Genomic DNA, 21,933 nt, shown 5'->3' on the forward strand with positions numbered 1-21,933 from the left:
GACATAAGTAACTGTATGACATCAGTTTTGCTGTTTATTATCGTTTACTTAGGGAGCATAGCGACTGCATACAAGAGCAGGAAGCACAAGCTCTTTTGATGAATATTTGGTGATATTCAGGTTATTTGTTTAGACATGTTTTCTGTTCAGAATTAAACAATTTAAGTGTTGAGTTGTGTTCATTAATGAGCTCTTTTCAAAAGCAGAGACAAAATAATTGAGTTAGACATATTTCCATCAACTTATTTGAAATGAATAAAGCACTGTGGTGCTGCTGGAGGATGGCGGCGTAGTTGTTGTCCTAACAAACACTGTGAAGAAAAGGAAACCATGACATGAAAATGGAGGGAGCTCGTCTTTAGGGCTAATTTTAATTGGAAATCTGGGAGGATGGTTAGTCAAATGAGTGACTGAGCAGGAACAGCTGGGACATCAAGTTGTTTCTATTCACACCGATAAGCATGAGATCTTCAGGGATATGTGTAAAGAATGATTTCTGTTACAATCAGGACAACAGAAACATGGCTGGGAAAGTTTCTGTATGGAAGTTTTCCTTGCATTAACAAAAGGCTCATGTCCTCTTTCTGTTTTATCTCCTACATCTGATCTGTCATATCTGGCACAACTTGGATTATTTAAGTTTTATTTCTTTCAACATTTTTATTGCTGTTACTTGTATATATTTATGCAAGTATCCTTAAAGCCCTGTTGGTTTTCTTCATGCAACGTCGATGAAAATATTGAATGTGATTACTAGGACTGGGGCGATGTCCTTTTGTTTCGATTCGGTTCTGACTTTTTTTGGGTGCCGGTTCCATTTAAATTGCGATTCTCATGATTCTTCGATATTGCTGATTTTTGTGGACTAAAAACAAACAAAAGAAAAATGTACAAAACAAATTTTGCTAGTTTTTTTTCTTGATTTCAATGTGGTGAAAAAACAACACAGTAGCCAGACCATCATTCTGCTGCGATAATGCCCAAGAAGACGAGTAAAAAGATCAATAAAACAAATAAAAATCAATTTTTTTTTTAAATTCAATTTCCCACCCCTAGTGATTACTTCAGTAAAATTCATGCTACATGCAGCATGTGTTGCATCTGATGTGGCTTTTTGCAGCAGGTTGCTCGCTCATAGCGAGTGTAGCTGACTGATCCCGAGGTGCTGAGCATCGTGTCTGTATGCATGACTTCAGCTGGTTTGTGTGCAACTGTATAAAAACAACAAATGTGCCTTCTTGGACAGCACAATTACCAAACCAGCTGCATTTATAAAAAAAAATGTTTGTGTCAAGCTGATGGACACAAAAGACGCTTTTAAAATCATTTTGAACATGTAGGATTGCCATGGTGTACAACATTGTCTGTTATGCTTCCAGACTTCCCTGAAGTAATTGTAAAGAGGCTACGAGTGTCTGACTGCTTTTCTAAACGCTGACCAGAGCAGCAGAGGTCAGAGACTGCTTACGCTAATGAAATGTCCATCTAAGCTGGTGCATAATGGTTTCTGTACCTTGATGTATGCCACAAGAAGCTGGTAACTGTGCTCCATAGCACTCAGCTGAAGTTCTGTCACGTCTAATGAGTCGCCTACAGCTTTTTTTTAATGCATTTTGTTCAGTCATTAAAACATTGTTTTCAGGAACTTTGACTTTTTATGTTTAGACTCTGCACTGAAATGACAACTAATTTGTGTTTTTTAGCTGTAGTTTGCATTGTTTTTGTTTTTAGAAGTAGGGTACTGGGCTTTTGAGTCTGGCCAGGACACACGGTGACCAGGCTAATCTGATTTACTGAGCTGAGCTTTTTTTTTTCTCCCCACAAACACTGATCTCCCTCCTTTTCTTCCTCCTGTGTGTCTCCACCACTTCCAGAATTGCTCTAGTTCAGCACATTTCTCAGCTGCAATACAGGTGCCGTAAAGACTTATTTAAAGGTGAAGAATAGAAATGGAGCTAAATGCAGGTGGAGTTGGTCAGTTTGTCTCCCACGATCTTCAGCAGATCGTTGCCACCTAGAACACCTAATATCCAGGTTTGATTGGACTTTGGAGTGAATATGGTGCCCCTGACAGCAGGGTAAGCAAGGTATTTTATAAATTGCTTGTGAGGTGGTTTGATTTCTCCTCTACTGGAGGATGACGGCAGGCTTGTGTTCCTTCTTTGACCCCAATTAATCTTTTTCCACCCCACATTAGAGAATGTTTATTCCATGAAGTTTGGTTTAATATGTAACTGTTTTCTTACAGTAAAAAGCTCTCGGTGTCAGTAATATCCTCTGGAAAACACAAACACAGTTGTTTTCCACTTAAGGTTTAGATTAGGCATTTGTGGTTCTTCTACTATTCTGTTAATTAGTTTTTATTTAAGTGTAAGAAAATAACGTCTAACTTCTCAGAGCCCAAGGTGATCCATCAGCTGTGAAACTCGACTATTTAAATTGTGTGAAAGGTCTACACTGAAAGGCGGGAACTTGCACCCCAAGTTTCATTGTAAACACAAGTAGCCTTGTGGTTGTGCTTATGTTCAGTTTACTGTGGATTAGACGCATATATGTTAGTTGTTTCCTGTAACCAGGCATGACTTGACATGAACATACCAAACATGGATCTGGTGCAGCTGAACAGGCATGAGATTCCTGTTTCACAACAAGCTTTCTAGAAACACTTCCCACTCAACAAACTGTCCACATCCCATTACCCCAGGGCACATGGCTGTGGAGCTGGTTATAGGTCAGATACTGTGGTGCCAAGTACCTGATACCTTCTGGTGTGGGAATCTGAAATCTGATCCCAAGGCCACTATGAACGGCACTTTTCTTACCACCACTGAATAGAAACCCAGGAGACAGACCTGAACACTCTGCTGTCTGTAGTCCAATGGATACTCTGAGATATTCTCTGCCCCAGTTGCCATGGCAACTACTGGAGCACTTCAGGTAGAGGTGCCACCTTCCTTAGTTCATGAAGGATGAAGCAGATGTAGACGGGCCGAGTTGTGAGGGCTCGCTGCTGACAGGTCAAGCTCAGGGTCCATCACTCAGAATCCCAGCAAACATCCCGATCCCAGCAAACATCCCGATCCCAGCAAACATCCCGATCAGCTCAGGGTGAGAAGGAAAAGGATCACCATGATTATTTCTCTCTCGTTTATTTCTGCACACTTTTTCAGTCAAATTCAACTGTAAAAAGTTTTAGTTTGAAGGCCGCTTATTAATATTCTTTTTTAAAATTTTTTTTTGTCTCTTCATATTTACTCCAAATTTATGCAGAAGGGAGTCTTAACTATAGGGAGAAAGTGATCATTTTTCCACCAGAGCTTCTATTTCCGAAATGATGTACAAAATAATTGGCTAAAAAATGACAATAGCTTGACGAAGGTCTACGTTCCGAGTGCTTCTAGTTGTTTTATAGTTATAGATTATAATTGCAGTAAGTGAACTTGTCTTAGCATCAGTCTGAAGAATTAAATTGAACAAAAGATGCAATTATCTATTAATACATACCAAACGATGTACAATGTTGGATTTAAGCTAAATTTCCTTCTGTTTTAACTAACTGATGTAAAGTAGGTGTAAAATAGTACTAAACATACAGAGATCATTTAATTGTGAACATCACTTGGATGGTTATCTCAACTGCTGCATATAATGGAGAAAACAAAGCAAAAAACTGTATGTAAAATAATTTTCCATCCATCTATTTAGCAAGTCCAGTTTTTCCACCAGAACGTCCCACATTCTACCCTTTGGTTTGGCTTTGGTTCAACTGCTGAGTTTTAATTGTTAATTGATCTGATTTGGACTGTTTCAACGTAGGATTAGATATCCTTAAAGAATTTGCAGGGGTTTATTAATCTATAAATTTCTTTTCTTAGAATATTAGATTTATTACATTTTAAATCCGGATGACAAGATGGATGTAAAAAAAAAAAAAAAAAACGATTTATAAAAATCAGTATGTTTTGACTGTTCATTTTCATACGTGTAAAATGTGTAATATTTCTCAACAACCTTAAAGGGGTGCTATTATGGTATTTCAAGTTTTCTGAGCTTTCTACAGTGTTATGGTGTTGAATCCTCATCAGACATGTGAACAGCACTGTTTTTTATCACCTAAACGCATGTCTGAGTTTGAGTTTGAGTTCCAGCATGCTCTCCGTTCGGTTTCCATGGCGACGAAAAACGCGTTGTTTTAGAGAGTTTTTTCTACTTGGAAATCCTTGTGACGTCCCGGGGGATAAGGTTCGGTGATTGGTTACCTTCTACTGGTTAACAAGGGCATGTACAAATACATCAGGCGGGTGGAAAACGTGGGATAAAGTTATTTCCAACGATGGCTGGTGAGTTACCAAAGAGAGACATCCTGCTGCATTCGTTGCTGTGGGTTGCTGTTTTCCACTTCGTTTTCAGGCTCTGATTCAGGTTCCAACATGTAGGGCTGTATGCTATGTGTTGACATTGTATTTTGTTTTTTTTATTGAGTTCATATTAGCCTAATCCTTCTGTTTATGAGATGTTACAATGACGGTGAAAGCAGGTGCGGTGCGCGCTCCCGATGTAGTGCAGTGGCGGGAGGCGGGGCTTAATGCGGAAGAGTCTCAATCCACTCGTTTTGCCCACAGGCTGATCTTACAGCCTACGGAGAGGGTCGGTCTGAAGTAAATAAAGCAATTTGTGACAATAACTCCATCAATCTCAGCCCTTCTGGTCTCAGAAATAAAAAAATAAATTAGCCTGAAATGCACATAATAGTTCCACTTTAAGATTAACTCTGAATCATATGTTCATGAACTCTGTATCTGTGGCAGGTTATCTATCCATGACCACGTGAATATGACACGTGGTCATGACCAAGGGTGGGAAAATCAGAAAGTTGAATTTATTTTGCTCCACAATTTTAAAATTGATTTTGTTTGGTGAAAAATATTGATTTTTTTTTTTTTTTAAATTAAAATAATACATTCTTTTTTTTTTTTTTTTTTTTTTTTAAAATAATTTTTATTGTTTTTTTTTAAATCTTTTTATTTGTCTTTTTGGGCATCATAGGTCTAACTAATGTGTTGTTTTTTTTTCCTAATTTAAAACAAGAAAAATGACTAGCCAAAAAAAAAAAACAAGTTTTGTACATTTTCTTTGTTTTTTTTTTTTCCAATTTACAAAAATAAGCAATGTTGAAGAATTGTGAGAATCGCAATTAAAAGAGAATCGGCACCCAAACAATTAGAATCGAATTGAATTGGGACAAAAGCATATCGTCCCAGCCCTAGTCATGACTTCATAGTTTAAGTATCATGTAACAAATGCGCTCAGTTGGGAAGTCATGTAGCTTTTCCAAACTTCCTCATGGGCTAATTTTTCTATAAATAGCACAAATGCTGTCATTATAAAAACAAAACAAAAATAAACACACTATAAGCAGAAAACAATTAAACTTTTAAGATGTTCTGATGAAGACGTTTTATTCAGTTGATTTGCTCTGAATGTCAGATTACATGTTACGATTAATAAAACCTAAAAAGGATTATTGGACCCATTTTAAGCCGTAACACGACTCAGAAATTACTACAATGATTCAGCGTGATCAGCTGTGATGGACGTTGCGTTCTTGTCCTCGCTGGAGAGCGAGCGTTTCTATCTTAACCTCCCTGTGAACACAATAACCTCTGGCTGCAGCCTGGAGAATGGGGCGGGGCTGGATATTGAGCGGAGTTTGATGTCAAGTAGGCGTGGTTGGATGTCAAATGGGTGTAATCAGACGGGCAATGGGTGTTAGGGGTTAGGATTTCAGTTAGCAATGGCCACCAATCAAAATGTGGCGGGAGGGGGGTTAACATCCAGCCCAGTGCGATATCCATTCTCCAGTCTGCAGACAAGACCCTCTGGTGACATGTGGCGTCATATAAATCAGATGAATAACAACCAACAGCTTCATTTTTAATAAAAGAACAACGTATAAACCTGTTTGAGAGGGACAAGAATTGACAAAAATAGATTAACAGAACCTCTTAATGGGCTCGGTGGGTCTCATTGATCCCCTAAAATAATGATGGGAAAATACTGACAAGGAGGAAACCCAGAGCAGTGAATCTGCGGGTCAAGCGGGTTATATGACACAGTGTTGGACTGTCACTGAGATAAACTTGTGTTGTCATGAATCAGAAACCAGGCAGCTGTCGTCTGAGCAGTGTTGTTCAGGTCTTCACACGGGAGATTTAGAAATGAGCTTTAAAATAAGTTGCTGTGAGACTTTGTAGGTTTATCAGCCTGAGAATTGGTTCCTTTGATTGTGCCGACATTGAGACATTAATAGCAGGACAAAATGTCCTGTTATGTCCTCATGCTAGTTCAGAGATTTCATGTTGCTCAGACTGCTGTTTCTATCCAGCCAAAGTAATTATTTTGACTTTTGATTAATATGTTGATAGTTTGCTTTATTTAAACCTGTCTGACTCATCATTTCAGGTCTGTGAAATAAATTTAATTCAGTTCCCATCACTGGTTTTAACCCAGTTTGGGAATCAACTTAGCTGCAGGTCTGGCAGAAATATACCAGTAACTGCTTGTGTAAGATGTTGGTAGCTGTTCTGGGAGGACAGTGGCAGCAGAGTGCAGCTATGGACAGTCTGATGGTGGGAGGATGGAGACGGAGGTTGGGCGTGGTGCAAACAACAGACCTTAGTGATTGAAGATATAATCCCAGTCTTCATGCGCCTGCAGCTTTTTGCTGTGGTGTCTCTTTTCATCTGCCTCAGTGGCCTGAGTGCTTCTCTTTGTCATCTTTGCTCACACAGTTTGTGGAGAACCACATGCAGAAAACACACTGCAGTATCTGAGCTGGAAGGCTGTAGTACTGACGGTTATTCCTGCTTCCTGTATTCTTGATTTGCGCTGTGAGAAAACTACAATATTCTTATAGTTACACTGGAAAACTTGGTTTGGGGAAAAAATCCGGTTAAAAAAAAGGGAATTTCTCACTATTTCTTGAAATCATGCAGAAAAAAAAAATTAATTTACAAATTTTCACCTACTTAAATGTGATGTAAAAAAGCAACATGATTTAATTCAACCATTGGACAAGCAGTAATAATCCTCTTAATAAACTACTGGTTTGATGGCCGTTCCAATAATATTTAATAAAATAGTGAAAAATAACTAATTCAGCTTTTAAAATCCTATTAATTTATGTCTGTACATAACAAAAACGGTCTACAGGCATATATTCAAGCATTTCAGATTCTTAATCTTCTTTAATATTCCCTAATTTGTCAATATAAATAAGAAGTAAAGAGGTATGTTGCAGTCTTATAATTACTTTATAGAACAGTTAAAAGGTTTTCTAGTACTGCCAGCATTTCTATAAAAGAAAAACGCTCATTGTTCAGTTTTCATCCGAGCGTGCCATGTGAATATTGATGTTGGTTATTAGCTACATGCAACAGAAAAGCATGTTTTTATTGTCTTGTTTAAAAACCTAAACGTCAGATTAGTTTCTCACTGACATTTTTACAGCAACTGGCGGGTTTGTAGTCGCCAGGTTATTCAGACGTCACTCCTTCATTGTCGGTGGTCCAACAGGAACTACACAGAAGCGGTCGCTCAGCTTCCTCCCCTCTTCCACTCACAGATTCCTGCTCTTGTGTCACGTCCTGCACCTCTAGCTCTAAAAGCTGGGAATGGCCAGAGACTGGCATCGCCGCCTGGTGCTTCTAAATATAGCAGTGCTGCCTCCATGTCCACGGCATATTCTACTCATCCACCCGCATTCTCCACTCTCCTTGGCTACGTTCGTACACAAAATGACCTCATTAAGAAAAAATGTTCAGGGCTGCTTGCGGATTTGCAGTGGTGTTTATTGTAATAGAGTTTGGCTCTAATATGAGCTATTAAATAACAACACTGTCTCATATGCTTAATCAGCCAATTGTCTTTAGATTTGCTTTCATGTAAAATAAAATAAAAAAAAGACAAAAGTTTTGGGGCTTCAGCTGAAGGCTTGTCATCTAATCAGCTTATTGACTGGTTTCTGAAAGATTTTAAACACACACTTGCAAAGCTTGTCTATATGTCCCATTCTGATTGGCAGGCTAAATGTATGGTTTCCATGGTGATGCGGTCATTCAGATTTAAACTCAGCAGTGAGTTCTGGTGTGTGCAGATCTGTATCTGTTTAGTTTTGCTCGGGTGATCATCTGTTAAACTGTTGGTAATCTGAACTCGGCGGCTGTAGCTGAGGAGGAAGAGAAAACCTGAAGGTCGGTGGGTTGATTCCAGGCTTTATATGCGTTAGTGTCCTTGGGCAAGACACTGAACCTTGTATTGCCCTCTCCATGTGTCCACCGGGGTATGAGTGTGTGTGAAAGAGTGGTTGTTATATGAAGCGTTTATAGTGTTAATACATTTACAATCCATTTACAGTTTTTTTTTTTTTTTTAAAGTTTGATGGTTAAAAGACCAGGAGTTATGGTTTGTCTTAGGCGCTGGTAATCTGACGTATTGTCTGCGTTTTTGTCAATTCCGGCTTAGCGTCAGTAGTTTTCCATGACATGGTTAAAATGTTTTGGTATGTTTTTATTCATCTTGGATATCATCAGTGAAGGGTGGAGCGTTTTACGCATGTTTTATTCTGAAAATGTGAATGTGAGCTACAGTGGTGATCAAGCAGGTCAGACTTACACTGACTGGGTCAAATAAACTTGGTAAGCCATTAGTCTCACTTTGGTTGAGCAGAACACAAATCTTGGACCAGAAAGGGACAGTGAGCCTTGTACATTTGAGGTGTTTGAAATGTGGGAGTGATTTAATGACTTTATGTTCTAGATTTGTAGAGTTGTGAGATTACATGATTTATGGGGATGCATTATTATTTGTGGGGTTTTTTTCTTAGAAGCTGAAGTGTTTTTAATTATTATTATGACTATTTTGACGATAATATTTTCCTGGAACTGAAATCAGCTTGGCCTGTGTGCTGCCTTTTGGCGTTGCATATTGCAGACTGTCGTCTTGTAGCCGTCTGAAATATGCCTTTGTGCTGCTGTTTGTCACAGAGGAAGACATGCAAACTGTGGTTACTCATGAATTTCAGCTTTAGTGTGGAGGACTTATCTTTCAGCCGAAAACTGTCCAGTTCCTCCCACCGACTGGTTGTTGGATGTCTCCCTACACGGTTTGGCCTATGTTACAGTTTGTATGTATGTTTAAGTATTAGAGCTGCAAGAATTTGTCGACGTCGAGAACAATCGACAATGAAAATAGTCGAGTCGATTGAGGCATCTCACTTCATTACAATCTGTCAAGTCACACGCATGCACAATAGCGTCTCTGCGTTGTAGTAATCTACACAGAAATGACAGCGTCCGCAACAATGCGTACCAAAACGTCTCAAGTTTGGGGAACATTTAAGCAGGACAAGGGAAACAAAAAGATCTCCTGCAAGTTTGCAAAGCAGACTTTGCTTATCATGGCAGCACGTCGGTGATGTGTGAGCATTTAAAGAGGAAGCACGTCTATTACTTTCCACGCACTAACAGACTGGGACATAAAAAAATTGAACGTATTGTCTGACTGACTAAATAAAATATATTTTAAGTTAAATGCATGCAGTGTGAAGAAGAGAGCCACCATGGAGCCCTTTCTGCAGAGGAAGCAGACCCTGCAACAGGCGACCGCCCTCCCAGTCAATCTTTATGATGCTGATCTGCAATATGAGGACACTCATTTCATCCAGTTTGTTTGGACAACTCTGAATGCTGTATTTTCAGCTATAAATGTCATTAAAACTGCTTGATTTCAGACTGAATTGTAAAGTTCTCTTGCAAAACTGTGCGGTTTGTACTTCACAAAACAAGTTTTATTTACTGTTTTACTGCTGCTAAGGTGCCTGCCTTTTTGTTTAGAAGAAAAGAAAAGTGGTTACTTGATTTTATTATTTATTGATTATTTTATTTAAAAAAAACATTTCTCTGTCCTTATAAAATGGACAGAGTTTTATTTATTTCTGGATTTATATCTATACTGACTGAACACAGTTCCTGTCAGATGGTTTTATAATAGGACATTTTTATAAACCCACCTTTCAGCAGCAAAGTTGATTAAAAGAGATATTTTTTATTGAAACACCATCTTTCTTCTGTTTATTATCATTTGCCACATAATTACAGCAACCTCCTGCTAAATTAAAATAAAAAAATGATCCGACTAGTCGACTAATCATTTCAATAGTCTGTGATTAGTCGACTATTAAAACAGTTGTTAGTTGCAGCCCTATTTAGTATGTTGGAGTTTCTGTTGTCCAACAAAGGAAACAGTAACCAGGATACATTGTGATATTAGTCCAGAGTCCAAGCAAATGTTTGCATTTTAATAGTAACACACCGTGTTGGTCTGGAGGAGCTTTTCACTGCATTAAGCCCAAGCAGTCACCTCACCTGTAGCATTTCTTTTGTCTCGGTTCTGCATATCTTGGTCTGCCTCCTCCTCCAGGGCCTGAAAGATGTCGATGCTGCAAACACTGGCGTTCATTTACCCTGTCCCTGTGTCCCATCAGCAGGGATGAAATTACAGCTTTAGGTCTCTGTTCTCCTTAATGACCTGGCTTCATGGACCAATGCGAGTCTTGCTATCCACCTCTGATTTTTACCCTCATGGTAGCCATGACCTGACCTTGGGTCATCTGAGCAGCGTTTTTATTGTTCTGAAATGTAAAGCAGTGTGAAATGCTGGTATGTCTGAGAGCATATCGCGTCATTTCTTTGCACTCAGATGTAAACAATGTGTTGTTTTGGTTTGCCGTTGCAGACAGCGGCGCTGTGTGTTGTTTTACTGTGACGGGAGGGAAATCAGAGAGGCATAGAAGTGGACTAATCTGTCTTTAGCTTAGTGACGTCAGGATCAGGTCAGCGTTGGGCTTGGAGGGCTCAGAGCCAGGTGTCTGCAGATAAATCCATGTAACCTGCCTGGCTAATGACTGACGCACTACTGTGAACATGAGAACTTTCCTTATTGAGTTTTGATCCTGAGGGTTCAAATCAATATATATTAAAAAAAAAACACTACTTTTGATCCATTTTGCAGTTAAAAAAAAAAAAAAAAAAATTACTAATTTTGTTTTTTCTCTTAGGTCATCTGGTGAAGAGTGTGCTCAGGCCGAGGAGCGGCACACAGCGCCATCCAGGCGTGCAGAGTAGGACTGCATCCCACCTCATAGCCGACAACCAGCTTCCCGAAGCTCCATCGCAGCTGCCAGATGGACTGCAAGCTCTGAGAGTACAGCGAGACAGGACTGAAATCATCCCAGGAGAGGAGCCGGGGGGGGCACAACGCTCACCGGAGCAGGAAAGGTTGGGAGAGTACAAGAAAGGACAAGGGGCTCTACGATGTCGTCAAACAGGACCCAGAACCCCCACGGACTGAAACAGATAGGCCTGGACCAGATATGGGACGACCTGCGGGCAGGCATCCAGCAGGTGTACACACGGCAAAGCATGGCCAAGTCACGCTACATGGAACTCTACACGTATCCTGGAAAGGTCCATGCTGCATGCCTGTGTCCACTGTTTGAATGTTGCGTGGATTTTTAGATGCACGTCAAAAGCCAATTGATTAGGGACTCTAGAGCAACTGGTCGTTTAACATTTTCTAGTAAGGGTTAGGTTTGGTCATCACCTCTAACTGTACAGATGTATAAGTAGTAAAAGTTTGACACAACATCTGTGATAATGACACAGGTGCTGTGGTTCAGTTTGAAGAAGCTCCAGCTGTAAGGACAGGGTTTTATCCTGCACCAGGACAAAGTACAGTCATTATTCTCACTGAGGCAGTTTATGATCACGCCCCCTCTGTATTTACCTAAAGTTATTTCCAACGATGGCTGGTGAGTTTACCAAAGAGAGACATCCTGCTGCATTCGTTGCTGTGGGTTGCTGTTTTCCACTTCGTTTTCAGGCTCTGATTCAGGTTCCAACATGTAGGGCTGTATGCTATGTGTTGACATTGTATTTTGTTTTTTTTATTGAGTTCATGTTAGTCTAATCCTTCTGTTTATGAGATGTTACAATGACGGTGAAAGCAGGAACGGTGCGCGCTCCCGATGTAGTGCAGTGGCGGGAGGCGGGGCTTAATGTGGAAGAGTCTCAATCAACTCGTTTTGCCCACAGGCTGATCTGACAGCCTACAGAGAGGGTCGGTCTGAAGTAAATAAAGCCATTTGTGACGATAACTCGATCAATCCCAGCCCTTCTGGTCTCAGAAATAAAAAAATAAATTAGCCTGAAATGCACATAATAGTTCCACTTTAAAAGACCAACTTCACAGCAGAAACAAACATGTTTACAGCCTGGTTCAAAAATCCGTTTTAGGTTTAATAGGTCAGGTTTACCTTCATGACAACTGTGAGGGGAGTGAATTTTTTTCTAACTCGCCTGTTTTAAAGTTATTTAATCTCAAGATTTGACACATTTAGGGGCGTGTACTTTTGATTGACAGGTACCAGATCTCCCACTACAAGTACGAACTAAGAACAACCGCGGTTTTTAGCCGGTTAACAACGTGACTAAGCTTTAGCCCGCTTACCTCTGTTAGCTGGTTAGCTCCTGTTATCTCTGGGTTAGCTTTTAGCTACAGAAAGCTTGGAGTTCGCTCGATGTCAATCATCCACCATGACGCTCACAGCTCCCCTCTCAGCTCCACCTCTTTGCCCATATTTGTATTTTCTGGGTGAGACGACATGCATGCCCCTGCCAAGATGGTGATGGTAGGAACCGCCCACCGAGCTTCAATTCAGCTCTTTAGAAACCTACGAGTGACGTCACGGAGGCTCTGTCAATCTTTTTTATATGCAGTCTATGGTTGCAGTACATGTTAACAGGAAAAGGAGGGAGGAGATGTGTGTTTGTGAAGGAGGATTTACTTAAAACGCTCGTCTTCCTCTGAAATTCACTTACACCAGTTACATGAAACAACATTTTGCTGTCTAGACTCATGAGGACAATTACCTTTTAAACAAAAAGGCACAACCAGACATATTTAGCAGTAGAACGTCACAAATGGCCCTTTTCCATCATGATCAGCTAGTCTCAACTTAACTCGACTCAGATTGTAGGCTTTTGTACCGTTAACCGGTACTTTTTTTGTAACTCCTCACCCCAGGTTCTAAGCGAGCTGAGTCGAGTTGTGTGTGACGTCGCCAGACTGCATGCTGCTATTGATCAGGGGCGTGGCCAATCAGAGGTCAGGGTCAGGGAGTGACATCACTGGAAGAGTGACTCCAACTCATAAGTTATTTACATTACATGACAAGCAACAAAAGTCTGTTCTGTGGTCCAACACTGAGGTGGAGACATTTCTTTGCTTGGTTGCTCAGGAAAGGATACAGAGGGAACTAGATGGAGCGACACGAAATGAAAACATCTATCAAGAGCTTTCTGACTAAATGTCTATGGCTAGCAACAGAGTTTTTAGCAGCTTTGAGAGAAGCTGGAAAAGATCAAAAGTGGCTATCGGCAGGTCAAGGACCACGATGGTCGGAGTGGATCAAACAGACTGGAAGGGGTTCCAACAAATGGATACGATTTCTGGTCAGCGACCGGCGAGACGCAGACCAGGTAGCAGATTGCCTCTAGGTCCTGTGTTGCTATAGAGCTCGTCGTGCACAACACTGACGTCAGTGATTTCACACTTTTGCATGCAAAAGATCTAATACGCAACAGCCAGTCAAGCACAGCTCAAATGTATATCCAGTAGTATAAGTATGTCACCAAAGGTGTCACTCTTAGACTATTCACCACACCATAAGATTATAAATATTCTTTTAGATGCTGTCATCCCTCCTGTAGTTATCTGGTCATCATGAGGAAGTAATATCCCATCTGTCTGATAGTGTGACTAATACAATACGATACAATGTAACATTATGCAAGCAGAACACACCGCTGTAGCTAATAGTTTGATTTGTGCAAACCGGTTTGGGTGTTTATATCCACTTGCTGGTGTGCAACGTGGTGTGTAAAGTGACACTCAACTGAAATGTCAGGCAGTGTCCGGAAAGCAAAGTAGCAAAGTGCAGTTTGTCAGCTTTAGGACACTGCTGGGCAGCCATGGCTCCAGAGACGTGCATAATACATCGTACAAGTCTGTTGTACGGTCGGAAAATTATATGGTGCTTCTTTAAAACCAAAAACCATCAAACACAGTGTTTCATACTTCAGTTATTTCCTCAAAAGTTAATCTATCACTGGATTTAGACCAGTTGTCATTAACTTTACTGTTAAAAAGTTACAACTATGGTTATTTTAGTGGTATTTAGTAAAGCTTTACTCACATTCACCAGAATCTGGTGTGTGTGTTGATGGGTGCTTAGTAGCACTGGGGGTTTTTCCATCTCTAAAGCATTAACCTGCTGTATGGTTGGTTGATTAGCAGAGTACTGAAACCAGGAAACAATGTTTTACTTTAAAAAAAAAAAAAAAAAAAAGACATTTTTATTGATATTATAAACAATCTACATAACAGTTTTTTCTTGTGCTCTGATAAAGATGCATGGTTGTACTGGTGTTTACTGGTGTTTATTAGTGTATACTGGTGTTTCCAGGTACTTAAGATGCATTTCTACAACTAAACCATATTTTATATCTGACACATGGTTATCTATCTACAGCATGCATGATGTGAGTATAAAGAGATGAGTTTTGTTTTCGGGCACATATTTCCTGTTGTGCAGGTTTTCAGCATGAAAGGTTGCCATAGTTTCCTTGAAAAAATGAAATGGACCCGGTCATCTAAGCTCAAAGCTGGAACATCATCCAGACACACAAAAGAACGGTAGTAATTTCAGTAATATAGAAACATGAAGCTGCGAAGGGCATTTCTGCCTTCCAGAGCTGCTTTTCTTCATGGCAGCGCCTGTCTACTTGTACAGAAATGTTCTTCATGAAGGAATTGAGGAAATGGAAGTAGATTCCTGGAATTCCTCTGAAACTAAACCAGATGTGAGGAATTTATTTTCATCAGAGAGGTGTGCAGATTTACTAATCTCCAGGTTTTAATCGTGCTTTCATTGTCGATCTGCGCGTGCCTTTGTGTTTAATCCTTAACCTTTCCTTCAGACATGTATATAACTATTGTACCAGCGTCCACCAGTCCAGCCAGGGCCGGGGCTCTGTCCCTCCAGCAAAGCCCTCCAAAAAGTCCACCACTCCTGGGGGGGCTCAGTTTGTGGGCCTGGAGCTCTACAAGCGACTCAAGGAGTTCCTGAAGAACTATTTGACCAGCTTGCTGAAGGTGGGTACACACACCCAGTTAGGTCAATGTGTGTTAACACTTTACAGGTCCTCATTGCTCTGCTTGCTGATTTCCTCTGCAGGACGGCGAGGATCTGATGGACGAGTGTGTGTTGAAGTTTTACACCCAGCAGTGGGAGGACTATCGTTTCTCAAGTAAAGTCCTCAATGGGATCTGCGCCTACCTCAACCGCCACTGGGTCAGACGGGAGTGTGATGAGGGACGCAAGGGGATCTACGAAATATACTCTGTAAGTCAGATCTGTGTAAAGGCCTTTATATTGTAGCAGTTTATTAATGGTACCAGTTTGGTGCTGATGGGGAGGATACGATTGGATTAAGTGATTATGAGTCCCATATGTCTGGAAGCTGATTGGTTCTTCCTGCAGAGTCTTTCTGCGAACACGCATGAAGCAGAAACTGCAAGTATTTCAGCTTAAATACAACCTTCTGTCATGTTTGTGTCAATAAATCCTCCCCTGCTGTTTCCTCTCAGCTGGCACTCGTGACCTGGAGGGAATGTTTATTCCGACCCCTCAACAAACAGGTCTGTTTGACTCTTTATGTTAAGTGAGAAATGACACGAGTGTTTGCTCCTGTACCCTGCCGATTTTCACCTCACACCTTGTCTTTGTTTGCTAAACCAACCTCTGATGCAGGTAACAAACGCTGTTCTGAAGCTGATAGAGAGGGAGAGGAACGGGGAGACCATTAACACCAGACTGATCAGTGGTGTCGTCCAGTCTTACGGTAGGTCGTCAAAATCGTGATCAGGATCAAAATCCATTGATTGTGCAGCCCTAGGTGGAGGTCTAGTAGCTGAAAGCAGTAATCATGTGAAATCAGATCTGAAAAGTGACACATGTAAGCGAAAGGTGCCAGTAGTTTGCTAACTGGTCCACAGACTGGCTCAAAGTCAGTTTTTCCACCATGTAAATATCACGTTAATCGTCACAAATAAGCAGTGTGGCGTTGTGAATTCAGCTCACACGCTGATGTGAAGCTCAACACAAATGATGCAGAGAGACGGACGCCAATAGGAGCAGATTATAAGAGGGAAGATGAACTGTGGGATATCCACTAGGATGCGTAGGAGTCTGGTAACATCCACTTCTTCCTGTGCTGTCCTGCTAGCTGTCAGTACAACACTGAGCAGACCGTTGTCATTGTCTGTGTCCTCAGGCCCGTGTAGGTAAAAGTACCTTTAGTACTTTTCTGTCCACACTCCAGTCCAGTACTGCTGCATTAACAGGCAACACCAAAGTGCAGTCAGTTCACTGCAGGATCTGCAGCACATCTACTTGTTTTAAGCAGATGTTCTGAAAAACTTGATCAGATTCTTCCATCCAGACTTTCTCCATGGTGGAGAGGAAGTGTTTTCCCATTCGCTTTATATTTTCCCAATACTACCAGTTACATTGAGAATTATCTCTCTTTCCATTTTTCTTTTTATGACGTACTTTCTCCACTTAAGTCCTGTATGTTTAAAGCAAAATATGTCAAAAAAGCAAACAACTGCATTAATCAATGTCCATTGATTACCATCTTTCAGTTGTTTTTCCAGGGAAATGCATCCTAATACAGCCTATACGCTACATATACTCCATCTTCTTCCACAGTGTTGCAGGATGGATTGCTGATATCTTTAGTTGAGCTTTTTAATGGGTGAAGAGTAAATTCTTGTTTTAGTTGTAACTGGGTCACACTTGAACAAGTTATAATTCCCACCCAATCAAATTAATTTTAAACTTTAAACCTGACAGACCTGCTAAACGTCAAATTTCCCCGTTCATCCTGAAGATTAGTGGAAGGATTTTTTTTAAATACAATGACCATATCAGTTCTGCTTATCAGTCCTGTTCTTTATTGATTTTTCGTTAGTAGTTCTTGACCCAGATGTCCAGAAAGAAACTGTTACACAAGTTATCCAGCTGGGGACACACACACACACACACACACACACACACACACACACACACACACACACACAAAAACATTTTTAATAACTTGGTGAAAATACTGACAAATGACTTGAGAAATGTGGGTTTTCTTCTTTAGATAAACAGTGTAAGCTTTCTTTAAGAAGTCTGTGACTACATTATTCCACTCTCAGCCTTATTTCCCACCCATCACTTTGTGAAGCGGTTTAACGGAGCTGTGAGTAGCCGGAGAGCTGATGTTGTCTGCAGCACAAGTCTCTGTTAACAGGAGGAATATGCAGCAGTGCTAACAGAGGATCTGCTCTGTTGGCAAACAGAAGAGTTTGTGAAACTAAGACACATGAATCCCATGATGTGTAAATCACTTTACAATCATTAAAAGCGGCTGCTCTTTCATTTCTTAGTAAAATGCCACCACGGTTAGAAGAGGTGGGAAATCGATTAATAAAAATCTAATATTGGGATTTTTTGCTTCACAATTTTAAAATATACTATTTAAAACAAAAAAATAATTTTTTTTTTCAAATAAATACAATCTATTATCGTTTTTTTTGTCTTTATTGATCTTTTTACTTGTCTTCTTGGGCATTATAGCAGTAGAATGATGGTCTGGCTGCTGTGTTGTTTTCTCCTCATTAAAATCAAGAAAAATGAAGAGCAAAAAAAGTTTTGTCCATTTTTTAAAAATTATTTTTAGTTGACAAAAATCAGCAATGTCGAAGAATTGTAAGAATCACAATTTAAATCAAATCGGCACCCGAAAACTGGAATCATATCAAATCGGGACAAAAGCATGTCGTCACAGCCTTAACGTTCAGACTGCTTCTCTCTGCCTGTCATAACTCCTTATGATTGACTTGCTTGTCGCTTCTTCTGGCTGCATTTATGAGATTTAACTCAAACACATTAAATTGTTTAAACTTGTTGTTTAAACGTGAAGATTAAGAGGATTTTCTCTTTGTTGTGTCCTCCAGTGGAGCTGGGTCTGAACGAAGAGGATGCCTTTGCCAAAGGGCCCACGCTGTCCGTGTACAAAGAGTACTTCGAATGTCAGTTCCTCACTGACACAGAACGTTTCTACACGCGTGAGAGCACAGAGTTCCTGCAGCAAAACCCCGTCACAGAATACATGAAGAAGGTGAGGCAGCTGCATGCAGTAGAGGAGCAATGGAAGGAGACTTTCTGCTGCTTTCTAAACCTGTTCCTTTGAGAGGGGTTGTAACTTGTAGGCGCGTTTCCTTTCTGCTAATGTTCTGTTCAGGCGGAGGCCCGTCTTTTGGAGGAGCAGCGGCGTGTGCAGGTTTACCTCCATGAGTCCACCCAGGACGAACTAGCCAGGAAATGCGAGCAAGTCCTCATTGAGAAACACCTGGAGATCTTCCACACAGAGTTTCAGAACCTGCTGGATGCAGACAAGAATGAAGGTGAACCTGAGAGACATTTTTCTGTGTACTTGACCAGCTGTAGGATGATGTTACTTAAACTTAGTATTAAATGTTTTAAGTGTAGGCAGGAAACGGAAACTGATGATTTTTTTCATGAGTTTGAGGGTTTAAAATATTTTTTTATGCAGCCAAGAATCACAAATATGCATTAGACATTTACATTTTTCAGAGTTTTGGGTTTATTTGAATGATGAAATAAAGCAAATGGAGCAGGATGTTGTAACAACCTGAAAACGAGATGAGCAGAAAATGTGATGGATTAGATGTGTTTTAATCCAAATTCACAGTCAAGATGCGTTTCAATCAAGCAACATCCTATAGTGGTTAAAAGTGAAACCGGTGCAGAAGTGCATAAAACTGCAGTTCCCCCTTCATCCACTAGGAGCAGCCAAACAGAGCAAATCCAGTTCAACTTCACAGCAGAAATAAAAACATGTTTACAGCCTGGTTCAAAAATCCATTTTAGGTTTAATAGGTCAGGTTTACATTCATGACAACTGTGGGGGGAGTGAATTTTTTATCTAACTCGCCCGTTTAAAAGTAATTTAATCTCAAAATTTGACATATTTAGGGGCGTGTCCGTTTGATTGACAGGTACCAGATCTCCTGCTTCAAGTAAGAAGAACGTAGAACAACTGCAGTTTTTAGCAGGTTAACAACGTGACTTAGCTTTAGCCCATTTACCTCTGTTAGCTGGTTAGCTCCAGGTTAGCTCGGTTAGCTCTTAGCTACAGAAAGCTCAGAGTTCGCTCGATGTCAATCATCCGCCATGACGCTAACAGCCCCCCTCTCAGCTCCACCTCTTTGCCCATATTTGTATTTTCCGGGCGAGACGACGCACATGCCTCTGCCAAGATGGCGACGGTAGGAACCGCCCACCGAGCTTCAATTCAGCTCTTCAGAAACCTACGGGTGACGTCACGGAGGCTCCGTCCATCTTTTTTACCAACAGTTTATAGTTTCAGTGCTGAGGAACCCTGATTTAGATATAAGTTAAATGTTTGATACTTGGATGAAACATTGAGACACTTCAGAAGTAGAGACGGCTGTCTGATGGTTTTTCACTCACAAATGATTCTTTTATCCACAAACTGATTCCTAAAAGATGTTTGTATCACCTGAACGCTGAAGCTTTTGTCTCTGCTCTCAGATCTGGGTCGGATGTACAACCTGGTGTCCCGGATCACAGACGGGCTGGGGGAACTGAAGAAACTTTTAGAGAGTCACATCCACAACCAGGGTCTGGCAGCCATCGAGAAGTGTGGAGAGGCTGCACTCAACGTACGGACCGCTTCGCTGAAACCAATCAGTTTATCTTACAGGAACAACTAAACCTTTACTGATAGACTTTTCCTTTTGATTTTCCTTTTTCTCTCCCTGGTGGAAGTGGAAGTTTTAGTGTAAATAGTGAGGATGGATGACGTGCAACGGTCCCTAAAAGCACCATTAGCTTGTTTTCTTACCCCGTACAGATCAGATGGCTGCTAGTGGAAGTGAAGGATGGAGACAGTTGAGCATGAAGTTGTGCTTGTTTCTTCCAGGACCCTAAAGTTTACGTCCAGACCACCCTGGATGTCCACAAGAAGTACAACGCCTTGGTGATGTCTGCCTTCAACAACGACGCCGGCTTCGTGGCGGCTCTTGATAAGGTCAGTGATCCGTAGCGCGGCGGATTAAAGACAACGTTTAACTGTCCGTGTGAAATAATCTGAGGACCTGCGTGTGTGTGTGCAGGCGTGTGGTCGCTTCATCAACAACAACGCTGTCACCAGGATGGCTCAGTCCTCCAGCAAGTCTCCCGAGCTGCTGGCCAGATACTGCGACTCTTTACTGAAGAAGAGGTGGGTTCTGTAGCTGCTGAAAGTAAACCGTGAGGTTGAACATTAAAGTCAAGAGGTTGGGACAGACGGCTGGGGGACTAAAAGCTCTCACACAAACTGGAAAAATGGAGCCTGTGTGGAGGCTGTTTGGTCAGCTGTTGTTTCCTGCAGCAGTGATGCTTTCCCAGATGTTTCATTTTAATGTGAAGAGACTCCGATCAGCAACACAAACAGTTTTACTGTGTTCTCATGACTTCCTGTTATTTCAGATAAATAAGACGTTCTAAACATGTGAAGAACGAAAGAAAAAAACTTTGTTTCTTCTCCTCAGTTCCAAAAATCCAGAGGAGGCAGAACTGGAGGACACACTCAACCAAGTGGTACGACGCTTTATTCTGTGCTGCTGCTGGACGAGCATCACGGTTTTATTCACTTTGGCTGGATCCAGATGCAAACACAGGCTGCAGATTCTTCTTGTTTTTGTTTTTTTAGTCTGTATTTGCATTCATGTTTCACGTGGTTCCACTTTCAATATCCACTATTGACAGATATAGATACCGTTATTACACTGGAATGACTTGTATTAGTGTATTTATCCAGCGTTTTATTCACCCTCATTTCCAAATGACCATATCCGTCAGTCTGGGTTTGGCTGTGCAGGCGGTCCTCAGGTTGCGTGGTTCTCGACTTACATCGTTTTGACTTCACAACGCACGTTAAATAAATGTAAATAACATTAAATAAATGTAAATCAAGTTTAAAAAATGCAAATAACATTACATAAGTTTAAATAACATTAAATAAATGCAAATAATAATAAATAAATGTAAATAACATTGAATACATGTAAATAACATTAAATACATGTAAATAACATTAAATACATGTAAATAACATTGAATAAATGTAGATAACATTAAATACATGTAAATAACATTGAATAAATGTAAATAGATAGATAATTAAAAAAGAATAACGCAAGTTTTGAAGTTACAAGGTTTCCATATAAACTCTTACGCCACGACATGAAGGCTGAGACGACACCTCAGGGTGTATTTCAATTGCCTGTAGTGTTTTTCTCTTAATATGATGTATAATATGTGTATTTAGATAGTTATTTAGTGGTCAAAGGGGCAATGTGGGACATTTAAGGATAAAAATCCGACTCGCGGTATTTCAGGTTACATCGCAGCGGTAGGAACGGAACTCGTTCGTAAACAGAGAACCGCCCTTTATTTAAACTCAAGCTAACATGTTAATCTGTAAACATCTTGATCAAATATATCAGCGTATAAACGTGTTCTCTCCTCTTCCAGATGGTTGTTTTCAAATACATCGAGGACAAGGATGTTTTCCAGAAGTTTTATGCCAAGATGCTAGCCAAACGTCTGGTCCACCAGAACAGTGCCAGCGACGACGCCGAGGCCAGCATGATCTCCAAACTCAAGGTCTGTTT

The 21,933-nt window shown here is 40.6% G+C and overlaps 1 protein-coding gene across 1 annotated transcript in view; it reads left to right on the forward strand.

Annotated features, from left to right (window-relative positions):
* The window catches only part of LOC306770876 (cullin-1), a 45,339-nt gene that overhangs the window by 5,722 nt on the left and 17,684 nt on the right, over window positions 1-21,933 (forward strand). The window contains exons 2-13 of the mRNA XM_079259886.1: window positions 11,117-11,512; window positions 15,099-15,273; window positions 15,356-15,523; window positions 15,769-15,819; window positions 15,932-16,022; window positions 18,187-18,350; window positions 18,474-18,636; window positions 19,808-19,938; window positions 20,199-20,306; window positions 20,392-20,498; window positions 20,809-20,857; window positions 21,794-21,925. Coding sequence (XP_079116012.1) covers window positions 11,373-11,512; window positions 15,099-15,273; window positions 15,356-15,523; window positions 15,769-15,819; window positions 15,932-16,022; window positions 18,187-18,350; window positions 18,474-18,636; window positions 19,808-19,938; window positions 20,199-20,306; window positions 20,392-20,498; window positions 20,809-20,857; window positions 21,794-21,925 — 1,479 coding nt within the window. The 5' untranslated portion in view covers window positions 11,117-11,372. The remainder of the gene's footprint in view (window positions 1-11,116; window positions 11,513-15,098; window positions 15,274-15,355; window positions 15,524-15,768; window positions 15,820-15,931; window positions 16,023-18,186; window positions 18,351-18,473; window positions 18,637-19,807; window positions 19,939-20,198; window positions 20,307-20,391; window positions 20,499-20,808; window positions 20,858-21,793; window positions 21,926-21,933) is intronic.

This window comes from Telmatherina bonti, assembly GCF_933228915.1.
Source record: "Telmatherina bonti genome assembly, chromosome: 20".
Classification (NCBI taxonomy): domain Eukaryota; kingdom Metazoa; phylum Chordata; class Actinopteri; order Atheriniformes; family Telmatherinidae; genus Telmatherina; species Telmatherina bonti.